This window comes from Myotis daubentonii, chromosome 16, assembly GCF_963259705.1.
Source record: "Myotis daubentonii chromosome 16, mMyoDau2.1, whole genome shotgun sequence".
Taxonomy (NCBI): Eukaryota; Metazoa; Chordata; class Mammalia; order Chiroptera; family Vespertilionidae; genus Myotis; species Myotis daubentonii.
Window position 1 is genome coordinate 32863960 of NC_081855.1, and position 20458 is coordinate 32884417.

A 20458-nucleotide genomic window follows, 5' to 3' on the forward strand; every position below is an offset into this window, starting at 1 on the left:
CAAGATCCATATAAAGACACAGCTTCATTAACCTGGAAGGAAGAGCCTTGAGAAGCTTGCTCCAAAATGTAGGGAATGGTAAAAGAAAAACAATGCTTGACTGAGGAGTGGAAATGTCTTTCAAAGAAAACAAGACAATCCTGAAGTCCCTCACTCACCTTTCTGGGCCAGCTGCCTCTTTCGGAAACGCCCAGCTCATTTGTCTGCATTCATCACAAGAGAGCAGCTTTTACCTACAATCCATCAGCTGGAGAAAGGGGATATCACTTTTTGGAAGGTAAACACAAGGATTTGGTTTTGGGTTGATGAATGCCTGACAGTACTCCAGAGATTTTCAACCTAACGTGTAATTTTATAAAGAGGCTTATGTTTTAAATTGTCTGCTTGTAAAATTAACTTTCATGGAATTTTGTTTTCTTGGATCCTTGCTGTTTCCTTCCTATGGATCTAATGAACTTGGCATTTCAAAGTCATTGAGGTAGAGATAGTATATAACATTATACTTGTGCTTTAAATCAATAAGCTCCCAGATATTGGTGTTTTTTTAATGGGCCACCCTATGGCAGGCATGAAGTCATAGAACCATCAAAATCGTCTGACTCTAAACCAACCATCAGTTTTGCAGCTAGAGAATATGAGGCATCAGAAGGTGAAGTGACTTGGCCAGAGCCATGCAGTGACAGAGGCAGAGACTTAACCACTGCCCTGACGTCAAGTCCAGGCCTCTTCTCACCTCTCTTGTGGCCAAAAAGCAGCCGTATTTTGAAACTTTAAACCCCAAAGGAAGAAGTCAACATTTTCTAATCACTTTAAAACCAAAAGATGAATCTATTGGCCTCCACATGGGTTGGGTGAAAGGCAAGGAAGGGATCAAACGGCAGGGAATAAGTGAATGGGGAGGGAGCCATTTATTTGTTTCTAGTTTTAAGGGTGATTGAGGTCTCATTAGGGGCTTGCAAGGGACAGCCTGCTCGAAGTTTGGAGTTTTGCCTTCTGTGACTGCATCAGGGCCACGTGTTTAACCTGGAAAGTGGAAAGAAGAAGATCTGCTTCACCCAGAGCCGGTGATATTGCATCAGCCAATCCCTGCTATTCGTCAGTTTCCTCATGCATCTGCCTGGAGTCACAGGGTGTTTCCTGCTGAACCTGAGCCTCTCCTCCAAGCCACAGCAGCCCCTCCAAATCTTTCCTTCTGGGCCTTTCCCAGAAATAAATTCTTGGTAGCAGTTATAATAGTCCAGCTCCTCTAAGCAGAGCAACGCCCCTGGCTTCTACAGGAGACCAAGGCATTTGGCAGGTAAGAATCACTAACTTTAATTTTTCCTGGTTTCTGCAAAGTTGACGATGACATTTCCTAAAGGCTTCTCAGAAAGCTTGGTACAGGATTTGGACTTGTTGGGCATTTTCTGGTCCCAGATTTGGCAGCCACTATGGTAGGTCATCCCTGTTTGATGTATGGGAGAATGTGATTATGTCCAGTGAGGGGCAAGGAGGACAGGTGTTCAGGGCACACAGAGAGTTGGGGGGGAAATAATAACAGAATAATGCTCTATGTCAGTGGTTCTCAACCTTCTGGCCCTTTAAATACAGTTCCTCATGTTGTGACCCAACCATAAAATTATTTTCGTTGCTACTTCATAACTGCAATGTTGCTACTGTTATGAATCGTAATGTAAATATCTGATATGCAGGATGGTCTTAGGCGACCCCTGTGAAAGGGTCATTCGACAGCCAAAGGGGTCGCGACCCACAGGTTGAGAACCGCTGCTCTATATGGTATTTTTGAGGCTGGTGTGATATCATATGAAAAATTTGCAGTGTTTCAAAGGGTTTCCTAAGCCAAGGTTGTCAGATCTTCATCTTGTTTCCAGCATCTCATGTCTACAGCAGATCTGAATATCTGGTTAACCTTGAATGTCTAGACACAGGTGTCTTCAATGCCCTCTGCACAGCTGGCTCTTAACCAAGTGTATGAATTGCAGCAATATTAGATCGGTTTAATTTGGGGGAGGAAAAAGCGGTTGAATCACATTGCTTTTCATGAGCTTAGGTGGCTGAGATAAAGGGTTGTTTCTGCTATAGTCGGCTTGATAAGAGCTATCTCCACTCCATTCTCCTCCTGATCCTGCAGCTGCTCAAAAGATCAAATAGAGCGTTCTTGGGGGTGTTTGGGGGTGTTCGTTGGTTTTCCTACCGACTCATCCACCTCCCTCAACAGAGCTCTCACAATTCATGAAAAAGGATCCCACTGACTCCTTCCTCTCTCAGGTCTTCCTGCAGCCTCCTTGGTAATCTCTCAGCAAGTGTGAGAACCAGACTCTGGAAGGCCTTAGTTTTCAGAGTGTGGTCTGTAGGCCAGCAGCAACGGCACCACCTGGGAGCTTGTTAGAAGTACAAACTCTTGGGCCCCTCTATGACCCCAAGTCAGAATCTGCATTTAACATGATCCCCAGGTGATTAACAGGCTCATCAAGGTGTGAGAAGCCTGCTAAGGGACAGTCACCACCCTCTTCCACTGCACCATCCAGATGCTGAACTTTTCTGCTCTAGGAATTTCGTTCAGCATGGACCCAACACCTATTAAGTACTGACACTAGGCTTGGCTGCTGGAGAAACAAATAAATAAGACATATCTCTTGAGGAGCTCATGGCCTGATAGGGGAAACAGACATGAAAACAGTGATATGTGAGCTGAAACCGGCAGTCCAACACTGCCTGCCACTCCTGCCTGCCGCTTCTGCTCATCCCGGCCTTGCTGTGCCTGCCACCTCCGCTCAGCAGGCTCGCTGCTGCTCTGCTGTGGTCTCCAGGCTGTGGTGGCCAGCCGTGAGCCCCGACTCTGGCACCCGTTGGGCAGCTGAGGGATGCTTCCATTGTGGGAGGGCACTGACCATCAGGGGCAGCTCCTGCATTGAGCATTTGCCCCCTGGTGGTCAGTGAGTGTCATAGCTACCAGTCAAGCAGTTGAGTAGTCGCTTAGGCTCTTATATATATTTATATATAAACTAGGGGCCCGGTGCACGAAATTCGTGCACTGGGTGTGTGTGTGGGGGGGGAGTGTCCCTCAGCCCAGCCTGCCCCCTCTCACATACTGGGAGCCCTCAGGTGTTGACCCCCATCACCCTCCAATCGCAGGATTGGCCCCTTGCCCAGGCCTGATGCCTCTGGCTGAGGCGTCCGGCCCGGGCAGCGGGGACCCGCAGCTGCAGCAGCCCCGTGATCGTGGGCTTCGCTTTAGGCTCAGGCAAGGGACCCCTAGCTCCTGGGACTGCCAGCTTCGACCGTGCCCAGCTCCCATCGCTGGCTCCACCCCTACTTCCTGCTATCACTGGCCAGGGCGGAAAAGGCACCTGATTCTCTGATCATGGCTGGGGGGCTTGTATTTCTGATGGCTGGGTTTCCGATCACTGTCAGTGGTAGGGGGCTTCTTCCTGCTTTCCCTTTCGCCTCCCTGCATTGTGCCTACATATGCAAATTAACCGCCATCTTGTTGGCAGTTAACTGCCAATCTTAGTTGGCAGTTAACTGCCAATCTTAGTTGGCAGTTAATTTGCATATAGCCCTGATTAGCCAATGAAAAGGGTATCGTCGTACGCCAATTACCATTTTTCTCTTTTATTAGTGTAGACTAGAGGCCTGATGCATGAAAATTTGTGCAAGAGTAGGCCTTCCTTCCCCCAGCTGCTGGTACTGGCTTACCTCTGGCAGCCAGGATCTGGGCTGCTTCCCTCTGGCCCTGGCTTTGCCCGGAAGGACATCTGGAATGATGCCTGGTCCAATTAGCATATTACCCTTTTATTAGTATAGATGATACCTTTTACTCCAAAACCATTCTCTTTGTTTGGCTGCAAAGGTAGGTTTCTGCTGGCTCAATGGTCTCCTTGAGTCACAAAGAAGACTCTGGTTCTACTTGGGTCCATATAGGTATAAGGACAGGAACCCATCAAGGGGTCAAGCCCTCTGAGAACTCCTCTCAGAAGAAAAACAAAAACAAATTGCCAGAGAGAATCTTAGCCAGAGTTATTTTTTTTCTAGAGTTAGCTTATAACAAGGCAAAAATTATTAGGGGGACCATAAAATGGCATAAGGAAAGATTGAGGGAGTGATTGAGAGGCTGAAATGACCAGTTAGTTCTTCTTTTCTGGGCTGGCCTAGTCCAAGGGGCTATTATCTAGAGAGTGTCTGGAAGGCTGCCTGGTGGTCTCTCAGGCAAAGCTCCTGAACTATAATTCCTCTTCGGGAGCTTCGAGCAGGTGTGGAGGGGACAGCCAATCTGAGAATGTTCTCCTGGACGTGTTTCTGGGGTTCACCAGTGAACACACACTGAGGGGAGAATTATGCCCTCTTGTGCAAGCAGAGGGCCTGCCAAGAACATAGTCTAAACACATGATCATTCCATCCGCATATGGACACCTCCCTAGGTTGGAGCTAGAATCTCCTCAAAAGATGTTTAAGGTCTATTCCACCAAACCTAACCAACACTCTAAGCCCCTAAGCCCCCATCAGCAAACAAAGCTGTACAAGTTTTAGCCTGATGATTCAGGTTCCAAGTTAAAGCTCATAATGAAAGGAGCTGGAATCTCTCCAGGCCACCTGGGACACAGCTATGAGCTCAGAGGAGTCTGAGCTTTGCCACAACTTTCATTCCGGTGTTCCCATCAAATTGGCTTTCTGAGGGAAGTGAAGCCCCTGCTAGTTCTGAAGGGAATTGCTGAGTGTCTGCTTCTAGGGCATACTTCCCGGTGTTGGGCCAGAGGATGGCTTGCAAGGAGCAATACATCCTGAGGGGAAAGAGGGAAGGAACCCACAGACATGTTCCAGGTCTGGTAACAGCATTTCTCTTGGAGACAGGTAGGTGGCAAGACGGGTACAGGATCTCAGTCACTGGCTGTCAGGACACGATAAAAAGTCCTGCATCACTTGGTCCAACCCTCCTCACTTGGCAGGTCAGTGGCCCAGAGATATTAAATGAAGTAACCTGCCCAGTGTCATAGAGCTACTTAGAGCAAATGCAGAACTACAACTCAGGATCTCCAGACACCAAAGCTGAGTTCTTTCCCTCCCACTGCCTCATTCGAGCACCTGGCATGGGCCTGCACATACGGTAGATGCTGTTACTATAGCTCCCCCTTCTCTGTTCCAATATTAGGGTGTCTGCTGTCCCTGGGGATTCTCTGCTTTACCATCCCCTTTCTGGGGTCTTGACAAGGCTCACACCATGATCTGTGTCTTGTTTCAGCGATGCGGGCCCTTCTCTGTGTCCCAGGCCTCCTAGCTTCCCTGGCCTTGCTCCATGCTGCAGCATCTGCCACAAGTGGTAAGTGCCTCCCTGTATTGTCTTCCTGGGGCTACTGCAGCAAAGGACCACAAACTGGTTGGCTTAAGACAACAGCAAGCTATTTTCCTACAGTTTGGGAGGTTAGAAATCCAAACTCAAGGTGCCAGCAGGATGCTCCTCTGAAGACTCCAGAGCAGTAATTTTCAGCCGTGGTGCCGCAAGAATTTTTAACACATGCAATACCATACTATTTAGGGCACTGACCTCTTTTCCCTTAGATTGTCAAATTAAAAAAATGACAACGGTCAGTCAACACAACAATAGCTGTCAGGGGTGAACGCCCTGTCTTGAACCATAAATACATAGGTCATATAATAGAGTTGCATCTTATTGGTCACATCACATAAGGTTGCATCTGATTGGTTAATTATTGGTACCAGAAAGTTTCCTAATCTTGATCTTCTGCTTGCTCAGATTTGAGGGACTGTGTGTGTGGGGGGGGGGGGGGGGAGGATGAGAAAGAGGGACAGAAGCAGAGGGCATCTCCCAGGAGTGGCATCTGATACCTTCTGCTTGTTTCTTCCCCTCCAAGAACAGGCCACCAAGACTGCTACCATGTCTTATGTTGTGAGTCAGGTCAAGGTCCAAGTCAACAAGGCCTTCCTGGATTCCCGGACCAGGTATTTGAGACACAAAGAGGAAGGTTTCCATGGTGGTAGGGGAGGGAAACGCCTAGTATTTCAGCAACTGTCTTCAAATGAAAATTCTCTCCCCCTCCTTAATGTCAATCCTCTTATCGCCCCAAGCTGGGGATTGAATAAAAGCCACAAAGTCAGTGTTCATCACCTCCCATGCAAGTCATGCATAGGATGACCAGCCTGTTTAGAACTTGTCCTCATTCATTAGCTCTTGGACTTGGGGACCTCATGAAGATGTAAAGAATCACATTGAAACAGCTTGTTACACAAGCACATCGACAATCCAGTAATCATGACTGGCAATGGAATGAAGGCATCAACACAGCAATGGTTGCTACTGCAGGTATAGGAGTCAGGGAAGCCAGATGGAGGATGAGAAGGAGCTAGCCCTGTGGAGAGGCAGAGGGATGGCATTCCAGAGACTGGAACAGCACAGGCAAAGGTCCTGGGGCAGGAAAGAGGTTAGGGTTCCTTCTTATGAAGGTTGGGGAGGCTGGAAGGGGATAGGCCTGGTGATTAGAGCCTGGTTATCACAGTCCCTATGCTTGGCCCACATGCCCACATAACCCCTCAGGCTGAGACCCCGTGTCCCCTCACACTGGAAATAGAGTTAATAGTGACAGGCCAGGTGTTCAGCCAGTGAATTGTACCCCTAAAGCAGCGTTGTCTTCTGTGTGAATTCGAGCCTCTTCCAATATTGCAGATGACCTCAGAGAACCCCTTCAGCTCATGCATGAGGAGACTGAGGCACAGGGAAGGGGAGAGTGTCCTCATGAAGGGACTTTTCGGACACCACCTTGCCTTGGTCATCTCTGTACCATCACAAGCTTCTTAGTAAAAGGGTTTGGGCTTCTCATTTTACACATGGGAAATTAAGGAATAAAAAGGCTTAACATCTGGCCCAAGAAATGGCCAGCAAGAGGCTGGGTGCTAGGCCCACATCTAAACAAACTCCACACCAACTCTAGGGCCACAGGTGATTAAGAATGCTCTCCTGGGCATGCCATTTCTAGAATTCTCCGCCCACAAGCCTCCGTGAGATGCTAGGTCCATGTCTGGGGTCCTCAGTCAGAATCTGTATGTCCTGGGACTACGGTGTTTTTAAGGTTCCCCAATCGATTCTGCCACAGCCAGCACAGCCGCAACCCTCTGGTTCTAACCCAGGCAGCACTCAGTCCATCTGCTGTTCCTCTCTCGGAGCCAGACCTGACAAAGCTTAAAGGCACACGGCAGCTTCCTCCTCCCAGAATAGCTCTTCCAGAGGCATCAGAAGAGAGCGGAGCAAAGATCCTGAAAGCACTCCCTCCGTGGCCTCCCCATACACGCACCACCTCACACGCCTTCTACAGGCCAGGGCCCAGGGGGCCGGTCGTGACTCCCCCCGTTGCTCTTCACTGTAGGCTGAAGACTTCCATGAGCAATAAGGCGGCCACCACCCGACAGCTCTCAGAGTACCTCAAGCATGCCAAGGGCCGGACGCGCACAGCCATCCGCAACGGGCAGGTGTGGGAGGAGTCCCTAAAGAGACTGAGGCAGAAAGCGACCTCCACCAATGTCACAGGTACAGAAAACCCACTAGCCCGCCGAGGGCAGGAAGGGGTGGTCTCCTCTCAGGAGAGAGCAGAAGGCACCAACAGTTGCGTTCCCTCTGAAGAGCCATTCCTCAGAGAAAAACTCCTGTCTCTCCCTTCTCAGAATTGCAGAGCAAGGGGGGGCTCAGAGGACAGTGAGGCCAATGCTCTTTTTTGGCAGAGAAAGGAACTCAGAGCCCAGGAGGCCACACTGTCAACTCCAAGTGAGGGGACATGCGTGCTCTCGGTATACCATCTATGAGGCCTCTCATCCAGAGGAAGTACTAACATCAGTGAACACGGGCTCCCTGTTCCAAACCACAGTGTCGCCACTTTCCGCCTGTGAAGGGGACATTTAAGCCACCTGTGTCTGGGGCATTTACAGGAGATGAGATTTCCAACTTGCTCCGGGTAACGTGGAGCTGGAACAATGAGCTGACGGATCGATCCTGAGTTCCTCCGCCCCCACCCCTGCCCAGTGTCACAGCTCATGGAGAGTCATGGAGGAAGGGGTTAGGTTCTGACATCCAGTGAGGAAAGATACACGGCCTAGGACTTGGGCAGATCCCCAAGTTCCCAAAGAAGGAAACCGGGACAAGGTGAGGAGAAATAGGGAGCCCTTTGGACTCTGAGACTCAAATGGGCTGGGGGTTGAACCCCGGTCTCTGCAAACTGTCACAGCTGGTCCCCGAGAAGAAGTCCCTTGGGCCAGATTCCCTCTCCTGTCTTTCACTGTAGTCGCTGGGACGGACCCCAGGCTGCACGAGGAGGTTGGCTCTCTCTCCATGCTGTGCCCACATGGAGGCCGCTGATGCCTACCCTCCCGCCCACTGTGTTACTGCTCCCAAGACCACAGGGCGCCTCACTCAAAAATGACCTGTTCCTCCCCAACGTCCTTCCTATCTACATTCCTGCTTGCTCACTACTGTAGATGTCAGAGAAGCTTTATTACAGCGGTTCTCAACCTTCTGGCCCTTTAAATACAGTTCCTCACGTTGTGACCCAACCATAAAATTATTTTCGTTGCTACTTCATCACTGTCATGTTGCTACTGTTATGAATCGTGATGTAAATATCTGATAGGCAGGATGGTCTTAGGCGACCCCTGTGAAAGGGTCGTTCGGCCGCCAAAGGGGTCGCGACCCACAACTTGAGAACCGCTGCTTTAGAAAAAAAAGCAGTCTTATCAAACTAACTCATACTAACTTGTGCTTAGCCTCTCTGGGGTATTTCTATTCTAAAAGAAAGATCTTCAATTCAAATGACCTTGCAAAGAATTACTAACAAACAATTCTGGGGACTCGGCAGTTACTATCTGTGTGGCCTGGGGCAAGTCTCTGAGCACTATGGTCAGTTTCTTCTCTGTAAAATGGGGATTTAAATCCTTACCTTAGTGAATTCTCAGGATTAGATGAGAGACCACCTCGGAATGCTTGCTTAGAACATAGAATGTATTCCAAAAAGTGCACGTTCACCCCTGGTTTCCCTTTCCTGCCTCCCCCAGTGCTCCTGAGTGGAGAAATAACTCAGCCCCTTGGGCGTCCCTTCTGTTTCAGACCCCAGCCTGGACTTGACTGCACTCTCCTGGGAGGTGGGCTGTGGGGCCCCTGTTCCTGAAGTGATATGCGACAACAGCTCCTACCGCACCCTTACAGGAGACTGCAATAACCAGTGAGTGGGCTTGGGAGCTACGGGGGACATGCCCTCCTACCACCACAGCCAGCCCACCCGCCTCACCCAGCCCACCCGCCTCCCCCTGCCCACCCGCCCAGCCCAGTCTAGCCCAGCCAGGGGCTTTGCCCCTTGGGCATTCCAGGCCCAGCCACTGCCTTACCCTCCTAAACTTGGGGTGCCACTGGAGTCTATTCTGTTGGAAACGTCTCCTAACTCCCATCTTCTAAAGAGACCACCTGATCCCACTGGAGGCAGCACCCTTCCCCAGGGCATAGGAGCCCCGCGCCTTCAGGGGGTGGGGGTAGTTCCGAACCCCCACCCCCACCCCGTTTGAGAGGCGCCTCCTCCGCACCCCCTTTCCCTCGGCGGAGGCTCCCGGTCCTTCCTCATGGGATCCCCGAGGGGTTTGCGAGAAGCAAACCCCGGAGTGGACCGACCGCGGCTGAGGGCGGGTCCTGCGGTTTTAGGAGGAACCCCGCGCTGGGCGCTGCCAACAGGGCGCTGGCGCGCTGGCTGCCCGCGGAGTACGAGGACGGGCTCTCCCTGCCCTTCGGGTGGACGCCGGGGAAGACCCGGAACGGCTTCCGGATCCCGCTGGTGAGGCCCCAGCAGGAGGGTGAAGGGTGGGAGTCAGAGGGGAGCAGATGCGCTCCCCACCCATAAAACAAGGAAGAAGAAGAAATAGGTGGGAGACAGCGGGCGCGCGGTGGGGCCGCAGCGGGAGAGATGGACGTTAGGACTCGCTGCCGGGCGATGTTCCTCAGCTGCCACGAGAGGGCAGCAGAGCGCGGAGCCCGGAGCCTAGCCACGTGGCTGTCCCATCCCGGTTGCCCACGGGCCAGATACCCTGGGGCCTCCTAGGCAGATGGCCTCCCTACCCCATCCTGCTTATGCTTTCGCTGCCCCGGCCCCCGGGGTGCATCAGCTGTTGTTTGCCTGGAGGTCCTCTCCCTTGGCCTCATCTGAGTTGGCAGCCCCTCCCCTGAGCCCCTCCCCGACACCTGGCGCTTCAGAGGCAGCCGCCTTTGTTTTCCTTCTCCCTAGTGGAAAGGGCATTAGCCTTGGAAGCCATCAAGTCACACAGGCCTGTGTTTAATCCCATCCCTGTCCCTTTGTGGCTGACCTTGGAGAATTGACCTCACCTCTCTAGGACCCAGTTTCATCTACAAAATGGGGGGAATGCCACATACCTCACAAGCTTGCCATGAGGATTAAATAAGTGCTCCTTATTTAATCGTAGGAACTCAAAAAACTGCAGCTCAATCCGGATCCTCAAAGCACTTTTTCCTCCAACCCTCCCTCCCCTCCCTTCCCCTCCCGCAGGCCCGTGAGGTATCCAACCAGATTGCCAGCTACCTGAATGAGGAGGATGTTCTGGACCAAAACACGTCCCTGCTCTTCATGCAGTGGGGTCAAATTGTGGACCACGACCTGGATTTTGCCCCCGACACTGAGCTGGGGAGCAGCGAGTACTCCAAAGCGCAGTGCGACAAGTACTGTCTCCAGGGAGACAACTGCTTCCCCATCGTGGTAGGCCCTGCCGCTGCGCGTCCCTGACAAGTCCTTGCCTTCCTGATTGGCCCGTCATTTCCGGCCCATCAGCCAGGCTCTCTAAGTAGATTTTGAATTTGCATACTCGAATGCTGATTTGACCGCTTCCCGGGTCTCACAGGTCCATTCATTCACTCATCCATTTATTCAGTAGATAGACATTAATCATTTACTTCGTGCCAGGCAGTGCACTATGTGCTGGAGATTCAAGGGCAAATAAGACACTGTCCCTCAAGGAAAAAGGGCCCGTGTGGGAAATGGACAAGCAGCCTCTAATGATACAATCAGGAAGCTCTGGGGAGGACTGTCTACGTCCCCAACCAGCAGCATTGGCACCACACAGGGACATGGGAGAAATGTAAAATCTCAAGCCTCACCCCAGGCATTGGGGAACAGAACCTGCAATTCACCAGGATCCCCAGGAGATTCCTTTTACGCACAGTAAAGTTTGTGGAACTCTGCTGTGATATGTCATCTTGAGGTTCAGGAAGGCTACTCCCCCCAAAAGCTAAAACTTGATGGAGGGATCAGAAATTGTGGGGATTTCCAGCAGGAAGGGAGAGGGACTTGCAGTGGTGCCCCTTTTCTTCCTATTCATGGATTTTAGGGTTAGGGAGTGATTCTTTTCGCTCAAACAACAAACAAATCAAGGCTAGGTGGCATGATGTAAAGAACCTGAGCTGCGGAGTGAGGCCAATCTGGACCTGAATCTCACCTGTTTCTCTTCAAGTCTGTAAGTTTTGGGGCAAGGTACTTAACCTTTCTGAGCCTCAGTTTTCTCACCTGTAAATGGGCCTGAATTAGCTACCTTACGGGGTTCTATGAAGACCCAAAGTAGAAAGTATGCAAAATGCCTCGCACACGGTAGTTACAAAATACATACATGGTAGCTGCTGTTGGTAGCAGTGATGAACGAACCCGTTCCTTTCTCATGCCCTGCTTCCCTGTCCGGGATCTTAGGACTCTCTCCACCAAAAATGTGAAGCCCTGTCTCTGAAAGGTTGAAGGATTCCCCTCAGCCCTTTTACACAGCAGGATGTAATGAGCTTCAGGGCTGTGGGCCCAGGGTGTGTAAGCAGCAGCAGGAGGTGTCTAGAGTTAGTGTCTGATACTCAGGTACCATCAGCACCTTTGTCAGATTCATCCAGATCTGCCCAGGCGAGAGGTTGCCTGAGCCGGCTGGACCAGCTCTGCCCAGTCTCCCACCCGCAATCTCTCTGCAGCTCCCGCACGATGACCCCAAGGTGAGGACTCAGGGGAAGTGCATGCCTTTCTTCAGAGCGGGGTTTGTCTGCCCCGCTCCGCCTTACCAGACCCTGGCCCGAGAGCAGATCAACGCTCTGACCTCCTTCCTGGACGCCAGCTTAGTGTACGGCCCCGAGCCCGGCCTGGCCAGCCGCCTCCGCAACCTCAGCAGCCCGCTGGGCCTCATGGCTGTCAACCAGGAGGTCTGGGACCACGGGCTGGCCTACTTGCCCTTTGACAAAAAGAAGCCAAGCCCCTGTGAGTTCATCAACACCACTGCCGGCGTGCCCTGCTTCCTGACGGGTGAGTCTAGGATGGAATGAGAGGGGCCCCAGGACAGGGGGAGGGAGGGCAGAGGGGGGCCAGAGAAACCTCACGAGGACTCCAGGCAGCTTTTCCATGGCTTCCTCTCATCATCTTCTGGAAAAATGCACACCAAGCCTGGCAGCCGGGCCCAGATGAATACAAAATCTAAGAACATGTGTTCACTGTAAAAAAAATTTAAGGGAGTCCAGATAAGGACAAAGGAAATAAGAAAATCAACAAAATTCCACCACCCACAGAAAACCATTGTTAACATTTAAATGCCTATCTTTCTGTTTTTTTTTTCTATCATAGCTATAGTTCTACATCATTTTACATAACCAGTGTCATACAGTAATGCTCTATAACCTGGTGTCTGCACTTAATATTTCATCTTAAATATTCTTCTGCAACATGATTTTTAATGGCTGCCTGGTATTCCATGGCATACCACAATAATTTATTTATTTATTTTTTTAAAAATATATTTTATTGATTTTTTACAGAGAGGAACGGAGAGAGATAGAGAGTTAGAAACATTGATGAGAGAGAAACATTGATCAGCTGCCTCCTGCACACTCCCACTGGGGATGTGCCCGCAACCAAGGTACATGCCCTTGACCGGAATCGAACCTGGGACCTTTCAGTCCACAGGCCGACGCTCCATCCACTGAGCCAAACCGGTTTCGGCCCATAATTTATTTTATCAACCTTCCTTGGAGACAGTTAAGTCATTTCTGGTTTTTCTGTGATTTTTGTTGTTGTTTTTAGGTAATGAACATCCTTGTTGATGAATTTTTGTGCTCATTTGAATAATTTTATTAAGATAACTTCCTAGAGGAGGAAGTTCTAGATTAAGAGGAATGTATATTTTTATGGTTTTATGAGCTTGGCACAAAGCCCTCACTCCAGATAGCCTGTGCACACCAAAGCCCCCCTCCCCCCCCCAATTCTGTTCATTCAGAGACTCATGCCCTCCTGGTCCTCTCTGTCTTTGGCGTCTGGAGGCCTTCCCTTTGCCAAAACCTCACTCTCCCAGGACAAACCCCCTGCCCACCCTGGCATGGCAGAGATTTCTTCGTAGATCTCTTAGATTCTGGGTCCACACGTATCTCTTATCAATCCAGACACAAAACCGAGCCCCTTCCTGTTTTCCACAAAAATACCCACTAAGACCAAGCATTTGTGAATTCAACAGACTTTCCTGACAATCAGAGGACACACGGAGCAGCCCCCTTGTGAAACATCTGGTCTTTTACCATTTACCGGACCCCCGTCCTGTTCCTCCTCCCTCTTGGTAGCCCCCATCCCACATTCTTCTTCCTTTACCACACAGAGGAGTTGAGCCTCCTCTCAGGCTCCTGCCCTCAAACTCACATTCCTAAAACCCTCAAAGTTGCTTCACACAGTAAAAAGCCCCCCTCCACCCCCCGCTTTTAGCCACACCTAAACAATGTGTGTGTGTGTGTGTGTGTGTGTGTGTGTGTGTGTGTGTGTGTGTAGCCGAGGTTCAACCCTATGGATCCCCACCCTGCCCTCTCTCCACCGGACTTCCCTTAAGTTAACTGCAAGCAGGGGCTTAGGAGAGGTCTCCGGGGGCACCATCATTTATGTTTTTGTACAGGTCACTGGGTTCTGGGGCTGCTCAGGGGGAACCCACCTTCCTGCCTTCTGGGCTTTCAGGGGATTCCCGAGCCTCGGAGCATATCCTGCTGGCCGCGTCCCACACCCTCTTTCTCCGAGAGCACAACCGGCTGGCCCGGGAGCTGAGGAGGCTCAATCCTCAGTGGGATGGAGAGAAGCTCTACCAGGAAGCCCGGAAAATCCTGGGGGCCTTCGTGCAGGTACAGAGTCCCAGCACCTTCCTCACAGGCCCTCCTGGCTCTTCCCTCTGCTCACTGCCACACTCAGGCTACCTCCTCTGCTTGTCACGCCTCCATTTCCCCATCTTCTCCTCCGCTGCTTCTTGCCAATTGTCTCGGTCAGTCTTCCAAGTCCTCCCTTTTGTTTCTTCAACTTCTCTTCCCCCAGATGATCTCCGGATCTAGAGTATTCGACAGTCATTCATGTTGGTCACTCAGTATGCCTCCGGGCTGGTGCCTACAGGGGACTGTAGGTTCCATTGCTCCTGGAATTGGTACATAGCAGTTATTTTGGTTCTTCATTTAGATTATCTTTTTTTTTCAACACTCTGCACCTAAGCCACATGTCATAGCATAGTCAATTGTTCTTGTTGACTGGCTGATTGACTAACTAGAAAAGACTCAGAAAGCTTGATAATGTTGATATTAATCATGTACGTATTTTCAAAATAAAAATTTTGAAATAGTTGTTGATTCTCAAGAAGTTGTAAAAAAAAAAATGTACATGCACCCAGCCTCCTCCAATGCCAAGATTATGTATAACTATGGTACGATATCAAAAGCAGGGAGTTAACATGATACAAATCATAGCATTTATTCAGATCTTACCAGTTATAAATATAGTCATGCATGCACGTATGCGTGTGCGGGTGTGTGTAGCTCCATGCAATTTTATCACATATGTCGGTTCATATAACCACCACCACAATAAAGATGCTTAACTCCACCATAACCACAAAACTCCCTTACGATACCCTTAATAGTCACATCCACCCTCCCCTTGCCATACCCCTAACCCAGTGGTTCTCAACCTGTGGGTCGCGACCCCTTTGGCAGTCGAACGACCCTTTCACAGGGGTCGCCTAAGACCACCCTGCATATCAGATATTTACATTACGATTCATAACAGTAGCAGCATTACAGTTATGAAGTAGCAACAAAAATAATATTACGGTTGGGTCACAACATAAGGAATTGTATTTAAAGGACCAGAAGGTTGAGAACCACTGCCCTAACCCTTGGCAGCCACTAACCTGTTCTCCATCTCTACAGTTATGTTATTTCATGAATGTTACATGAATGAAATCATGCAGTATGAATCCTTTTGAGACTGGCTTTTTACATTTAGTATAATTTCCTTGAGGTTCATCCTGCTGAAGATATTTGTAGGAAATTATCCAAAGAATGAAAACTATCTACCTAAACATTATCTGAGTTTAGGCTTGTATTCGTTTATGCAGGCTTCCAGGAATTTATTTTCTCACAGTTCTGGAGGCTGGAAAATCAAGGTGTTAGCAGGCTTGGTTTCTCATGAGGCCTCTTTCCCTGGCTTGCAAGATGGCTGCGTTTCCTCTGTGCCCTCACATGGTCTTTCCTCTGAGCATGCACCAACCTGGTGTCTCTCCCTCTTCTTATAAGGACGGTGGTCCTATTGGTTTAGGGCCCCACCCTTATGACCTCATTTAACCTTAGTTACCTCTTTACAGGCCCAATCTCCAAACACAGTAGGGGTCAGAGCTTCAACATGTGAATTTCAGGGGGACACAATTCCGTCCACAGTAAGGCTTTTTGGACAACAAGAAAAAGAAACCCACTCAGGCTAGTGCAATGTTCAAGACTGGTTTAATCCTATGCAGGTGTCAAGTGGGAGCTGATAAGGGTTTCTCCTGGAGCTCCAGGAAAGGGAGTATAGTTGGGCCTCAGTTAGGGTTAGAGCCAGAGACGGGAACCCATCTGGAATGAAAGCAGCTACTCTCACTCTGTCCCTCTCTCCTCTCTGCTCCCCTTTCCACTTCTTTGTTCCCCACTCTCTCTGCGGATGGGTTTTCTCTGCTTTTCTGCACATGGTAGAAAATGAAAACCCATATGTCCGCCGCCCCCCGCCCCCCGCCCGCCCCTGTCCCTTCAGATCAAGTGGCATCAAACTGGGCCAGTCCACTGTGGCCTAAAGCAGGATTCTGTCTCCTGCTGCTCCCCATAGCCCGAGGAGCAGGCCGCCTGCTCCAAGGATGCCCTCCACAAAGTCTGTGCTGCTGAACAAATTGGAAACAACCTAAGAGTAAAAGAGTGAAGGACCCGTGAGTGCAATAGAATATTATACACATGTAGTTATATCATCGTGAGTTGGGTAGAAATGTGATAAATGTGAAGTGAAAAAGCCAAATGCAAAAGTTTGCATTCTCTAGGATTACAACTATGTAAAATGTATATTGTATCGACAAATTTTAGAAAGGCTAAACATTAATATAATTATTGTGTCATGTGGTGGCCAGATTTTCTATTTTTTGAAAAAATAATTTATGTTAGTTCATTGTTTTCAGAAACTGATCTCTCCATGGTGCAGCATTTCTCACACCCTTTCCTCATGATTTGTTGCTCCTTCCAGATCATCACCTTTAGGGACTACCTCCCCATTGTGCTAGGTGTGGAGATGGAGAAGTGGATCCCTCCTTACAGAGGCTACAATAAATCTGTGGACCCTCGAATTTCCAATGTCTTCACCTTTGCTTTCCGCTTCGGCCACTTGGAGGTTCCCTCCACTGTGTCCCGCCTGGACGAGAACTATCAGCCATGGGGTCCAGAACCAGAGCTCCCCTTGCACACCCTCTTCTTCAACAGCTGGAGGATGGTCAAAGACGGTAAGCCCATCCAGCCAGCTGCCACCTGGCTGTCTCACCCTGCAGCCTGCTTTTAAGGAAACCTGGCTTGGAAGTCAGACTCCAGGCACTTTCTGTATGACGTTGGGAAAGGGAATTCTCCTCATTGGGCCTCAGTTGTAAAATGTGGACAATAATAGTACCTATCTTGCTAGGGTATAAAAACACTTTGAAATATTCGAGTAGAGCACCCAGCAACAGTTCCTGACACACAGGAGGTGGTCAATAAATTCTAGTTATTATTCTTTCCTCATCTGGCCTTTAAGGTGCCAGGTTTTTCCTACCTCCTTTCCCTGTGTTGGGCTTCCCTCATCTCTGTAGAAAAAATTGATGGGTTTGGTAAGTAAATTGCTCTTCTCTGCCCCCCTCTAGGGTTTTCCACCTCTATTAAGTGCCAAGTCAGGGCCATTTTTCTATAGATTTCTGCTACCTTTTCCTATGGAGCACCATTCCTTAAGGGGACATATGGAAGGAGAAGGAGCCAACTCTCTGAACTGGAGTTTGGAAAAAATCCTGAAGCTTGCCCTGGCCAGTGTTCTGTTAGAGCATCATCCCATGCATCCAAGGGTCGTGGGTTCAATACCTGGTCAGGGCACATACTCAGGTTTCGAGTTCGATACATCCAGTCGGGTTGCGTGTATGAGGCACCGACCGATATTTCTCTCTCACATCAATGTTTCTCTTTCTCTCCCTCTCTGTCTAGAATCAATGAAAAACATATTCTTGGGTGAGGGTTTAAAAAATTTTTTTCTGTATCTTATCTTCATGCTATTATTTCACGAATGGCCCTTTCTTCCACCCCAAAGCAGGCTGTCTGGACTGCCCCCTCCCCCAGCGCAACAGCGCACCCTGCAGGCTGCACTGTGCTCTTCTCTCCCCACTGGTAGCCTGAGAAGTTCAGTTGGCCCTACTTCAACCTGAGAGAAAATGTCTGGTGGAGGGAGGGAGCAGTAGTGGAAGATGTCCCCACCCTCCCCTCATCCCCAGGTTCCTTGCAGGTGGAATTGACCCTCTGGTGCGGGGCCTACTGGCCAAGAAGTCCAAGTTGATGAAGCAGAATAAAATGATGACGGGAGAGCTGCGCAACAAGCTTTTCCAGCCCACTCACAAGATCCATGGCTTTGACCTGGCTGCCATTAACATACAGCGTGGCCGGGACCACGGGATGCCTGGTGAGTGGGCCTGGGTCTGACCTGGCCTGGGGAACATGAAGCTACTTTCTGGGGTTCTAGAGGACTCTCATCTGTCATCCTGAGGATCTGATCAATTCTAAAAGAGCAGGCAGAGATACCGATTTTTAAGACTCATTTGCTCATCTGTGAAATGGCATCTCCCATTCTCCCTAATGTAGAAACAATGGTAACATATCTGGTACCAGTTTGGAGATCCTCAAATGAAAAAGAGATCACCAAATGACTTGTAAAACCAGTTTGAAAGCCCAGGAAAAAAAAAATTAGAAAAAGAGAACAGAGAGAAATTGAAGACTATGGGGCCTTCTTTTAGACCAAGGGGAGGCCATTTAATGTTATAATTAAGAGCCAGACTACCTGGATTCAAATTCCACCTGTGCCAGTTCGAGTTACGTGACCTTAGGCAAGTTACTTAACATCTTTGTCCTACAGTTTCCATATGTGCTTAGGATAGGGTCTGGACCCCCATAACCTGCTAGCTCTCTTGAGTCTGACGTACCACAGGTAGCAAACAATGGAACCTCATCACAAAAGCTAGACTCTCCAGAGCGGATGGAACTGGAGTGGGTATGTCCGTAAGGGAGGCTTTGGACAAGTAGTCCCTGGGAGGAGACAGCGTCACCCTCTCTGCCTAGGGTATAACTCCTGGAGAGGCTTCTGCGACCTCTTGCAGCCCCAGACACTGGCAGAGCTGGGTGCTGTGCTGAAGAACGAAATGCTGGCTAAGAAGTTCCTGGATCTCTATGGGACCCCTAGCAACATTGACATCTGGATTGGGGGCATTGCTGAGCCACTGGTAGAAAAGGGCCGGGTGGGGTCTCTCCTGGCCTGCCTCCTGGGGAAACAGTTCCAGCAGATCCGAGATGGCGACAGGTAAGTGAACCTCAGTGGGAGGGCAGAGGAGGGCAGGCCCTTCCCCGAGGTGGGTGTCCCCACCTCCTGCGTGAGGACGCACACAGACCTCAGCATGGTCCCCTTACCTCCTTCCTTCCCCTTCGGAGGGCATGGAAGGGTCAACAGCTGGGCGGTCTCTACAGACTGTGCTTCTGCTTCTGCAGGTTCTGGTGGGAGAACCCTGGCGTCTTCACTGAGAAGCAGCGGGACTCTCTGCAGAAAATGTCCTTCTCACGCCTTGTCTGTGACAACACCCACATCACCAAAGTCCCGCCAAACCCGTTCCAGGCCAACAGCTACCCCCAAGACTTTGTGGATTGCTCAGCCATTGAGAAGCTGGACCTGTCACCCTGGGCCTCAGAGGGGATTTAGGGACCGTCCACACTGTGCGGGAACGCGCCCTTTGGTCCGTGATGCCATTTCAAGCAAGTTCAATGACCACTCCCTGAGCCCTCCACACCGTCCCAGCCCTTCTTTTCAGCCAGGTCTTGTTACACTTGACAGATGCACACCCCACGCAAGCCCAAGGCCAGAGCCTTGGCCGTTCCAGTTCTTCCACTTGAAATCCACCGCTCCCATCCCCTCTGCCTGGGGAGATCCTCGTTTGTCATGATGTCGACCTGCCGAGATGCCCTTCCAGTCCAGCTTGCCAGATGTCACCTATCCTCTCCCTGGAATAAGTCTTGGCCGAGGCTGTGGCCTTTGCAATCTTATCTTTCCTCTTTCTTCTCAACTAGATTGTAAGTTCCTTGAACCAGGGAATTGACCTGCTTCTGAGGGTCTCCTGTGCCACCCAGCAAGGTGCTTGGTACACAGTAAGCACTCAATAAATGCCTGATGATTGACTAAAGATGCTGGCAACGACACTGTTCCCTTCTGGAAGGCAGGCCTTGGAATCACTGCCAATTAAGTAACTAGATGTTTACAGTTTCATCACTAAGAGGTGTGCATGGGTCTGGGGGCAAAGAGGGCTTAGTTTGGTAGAATTTCAAAGAGTTCTCTAAGAAGAGGAGGCAAGGGGCTCCCGGGAAAAGGAGCATGGCCACAGCAAGGCAAGAGAGAAGGCCTGGTAATGTCAGGGATCGGGGAGGAAAGCCAAGCCTGGATCCCCCTCTATCTAGAGTTAATTTCCCTTCCAGAGGCCCTTCTAGGGTAGACCTTGGAGCCTAGGAGGCCTCTAAAGGGATATTTCCAGAATATTCCTTGTGCTGCTAGCCAACACATATTCATGTATTCTTTTAAAATGACCCCCTGACCCCAGCCAGTTTGGCTCAGTGGATAGAGCATCAGCCTGCAGATTGAAGGGTCCCGGGTCAAGGGCACATGACTGGGTTGTGGGCTCGATCCCCAGTAGGGGGTGTGCAGGAGGCAGCCGATCAATGATTCTCTCTCATCATTGATGTTTCTATCTCTCCCTCTCCCTTCCTCTCTGAATTCAATAAAAATACATTTAAAATAAATAACTAACTCTCTGGGTAAGGTCAGCCCAGCCAGGGCCTCCAGGTGCCCTCCCTGGTGGGATGGGGGTGGGGATG

General features: G+C 50.1%; 1 protein-coding gene across 2 annotated transcripts; it reads left to right on the forward strand.

The window, feature by feature from the left end:
- Positions 1 to 674: 674 nt before the first annotated feature.
- Positions 675 to 20329, forward strand: LPO (lactoperoxidase). Of its 2 annotated transcripts, XM_059669590.1 has the most exons (14): positions 675 to 1297; positions 4848 to 4946; positions 5240 to 5317; positions 5871 to 5958; positions 7377 to 7537; positions 9104 to 9218; positions 9689 to 9818; positions 10545 to 10751; positions 11996 to 12320; positions 14004 to 14164; positions 16569 to 16821; positions 17838 to 18011; positions 18665 to 18902; positions 19088 to 20329. In XM_059669590.1, exons 3-14 carry the CDS (start codon positions 5242 to 5244, stop codon positions 19293 to 19295), a joined length of 2136 nt encoding a protein of 711 aa, XP_059525573.1. In that variant the 5' UTR covers positions 675 to 1297; positions 4848 to 4946; positions 5240 to 5241; the 3' UTR covers positions 19296 to 20329. The 2 variants fall into 2 exon arrangements, with proteins under 2 accessions (XP_059525573.1, XP_059525572.1); XM_059669589.1 differs by lacking the exon at positions 4848 to 4946 and having other exon boundaries at positions 676 to 1297.
- The last annotated feature ends 129 nt before the right edge of the window (positions 20330 to 20458 follow it).

Excerpts from the sequence above, each read along its gene's own strand:
- LPO (XM_059669590.1), top strand. The coding sequence starts at position 5,242 with ATGCGGGCCCTTCTCTGTGTCCCAGGCCTCCTAGCTTCCCTGGCCTTG. Across the intron at positions 7,538-9,103 it reads GACCTCCACCAATGTCACAG|ACCCCAGCCTGGACTTGACT; the intron begins GTACAGAAAACC and ends CTTCTGTTTCAG. Across the intron at positions 12,321-14,003 it reads CGTGCCCTGCTTCCTGACGG|GGGATTCCCGAGCCTCGGAG; the intron begins GTGAGTCTAGGA and ends CTGGGCTTTCAG.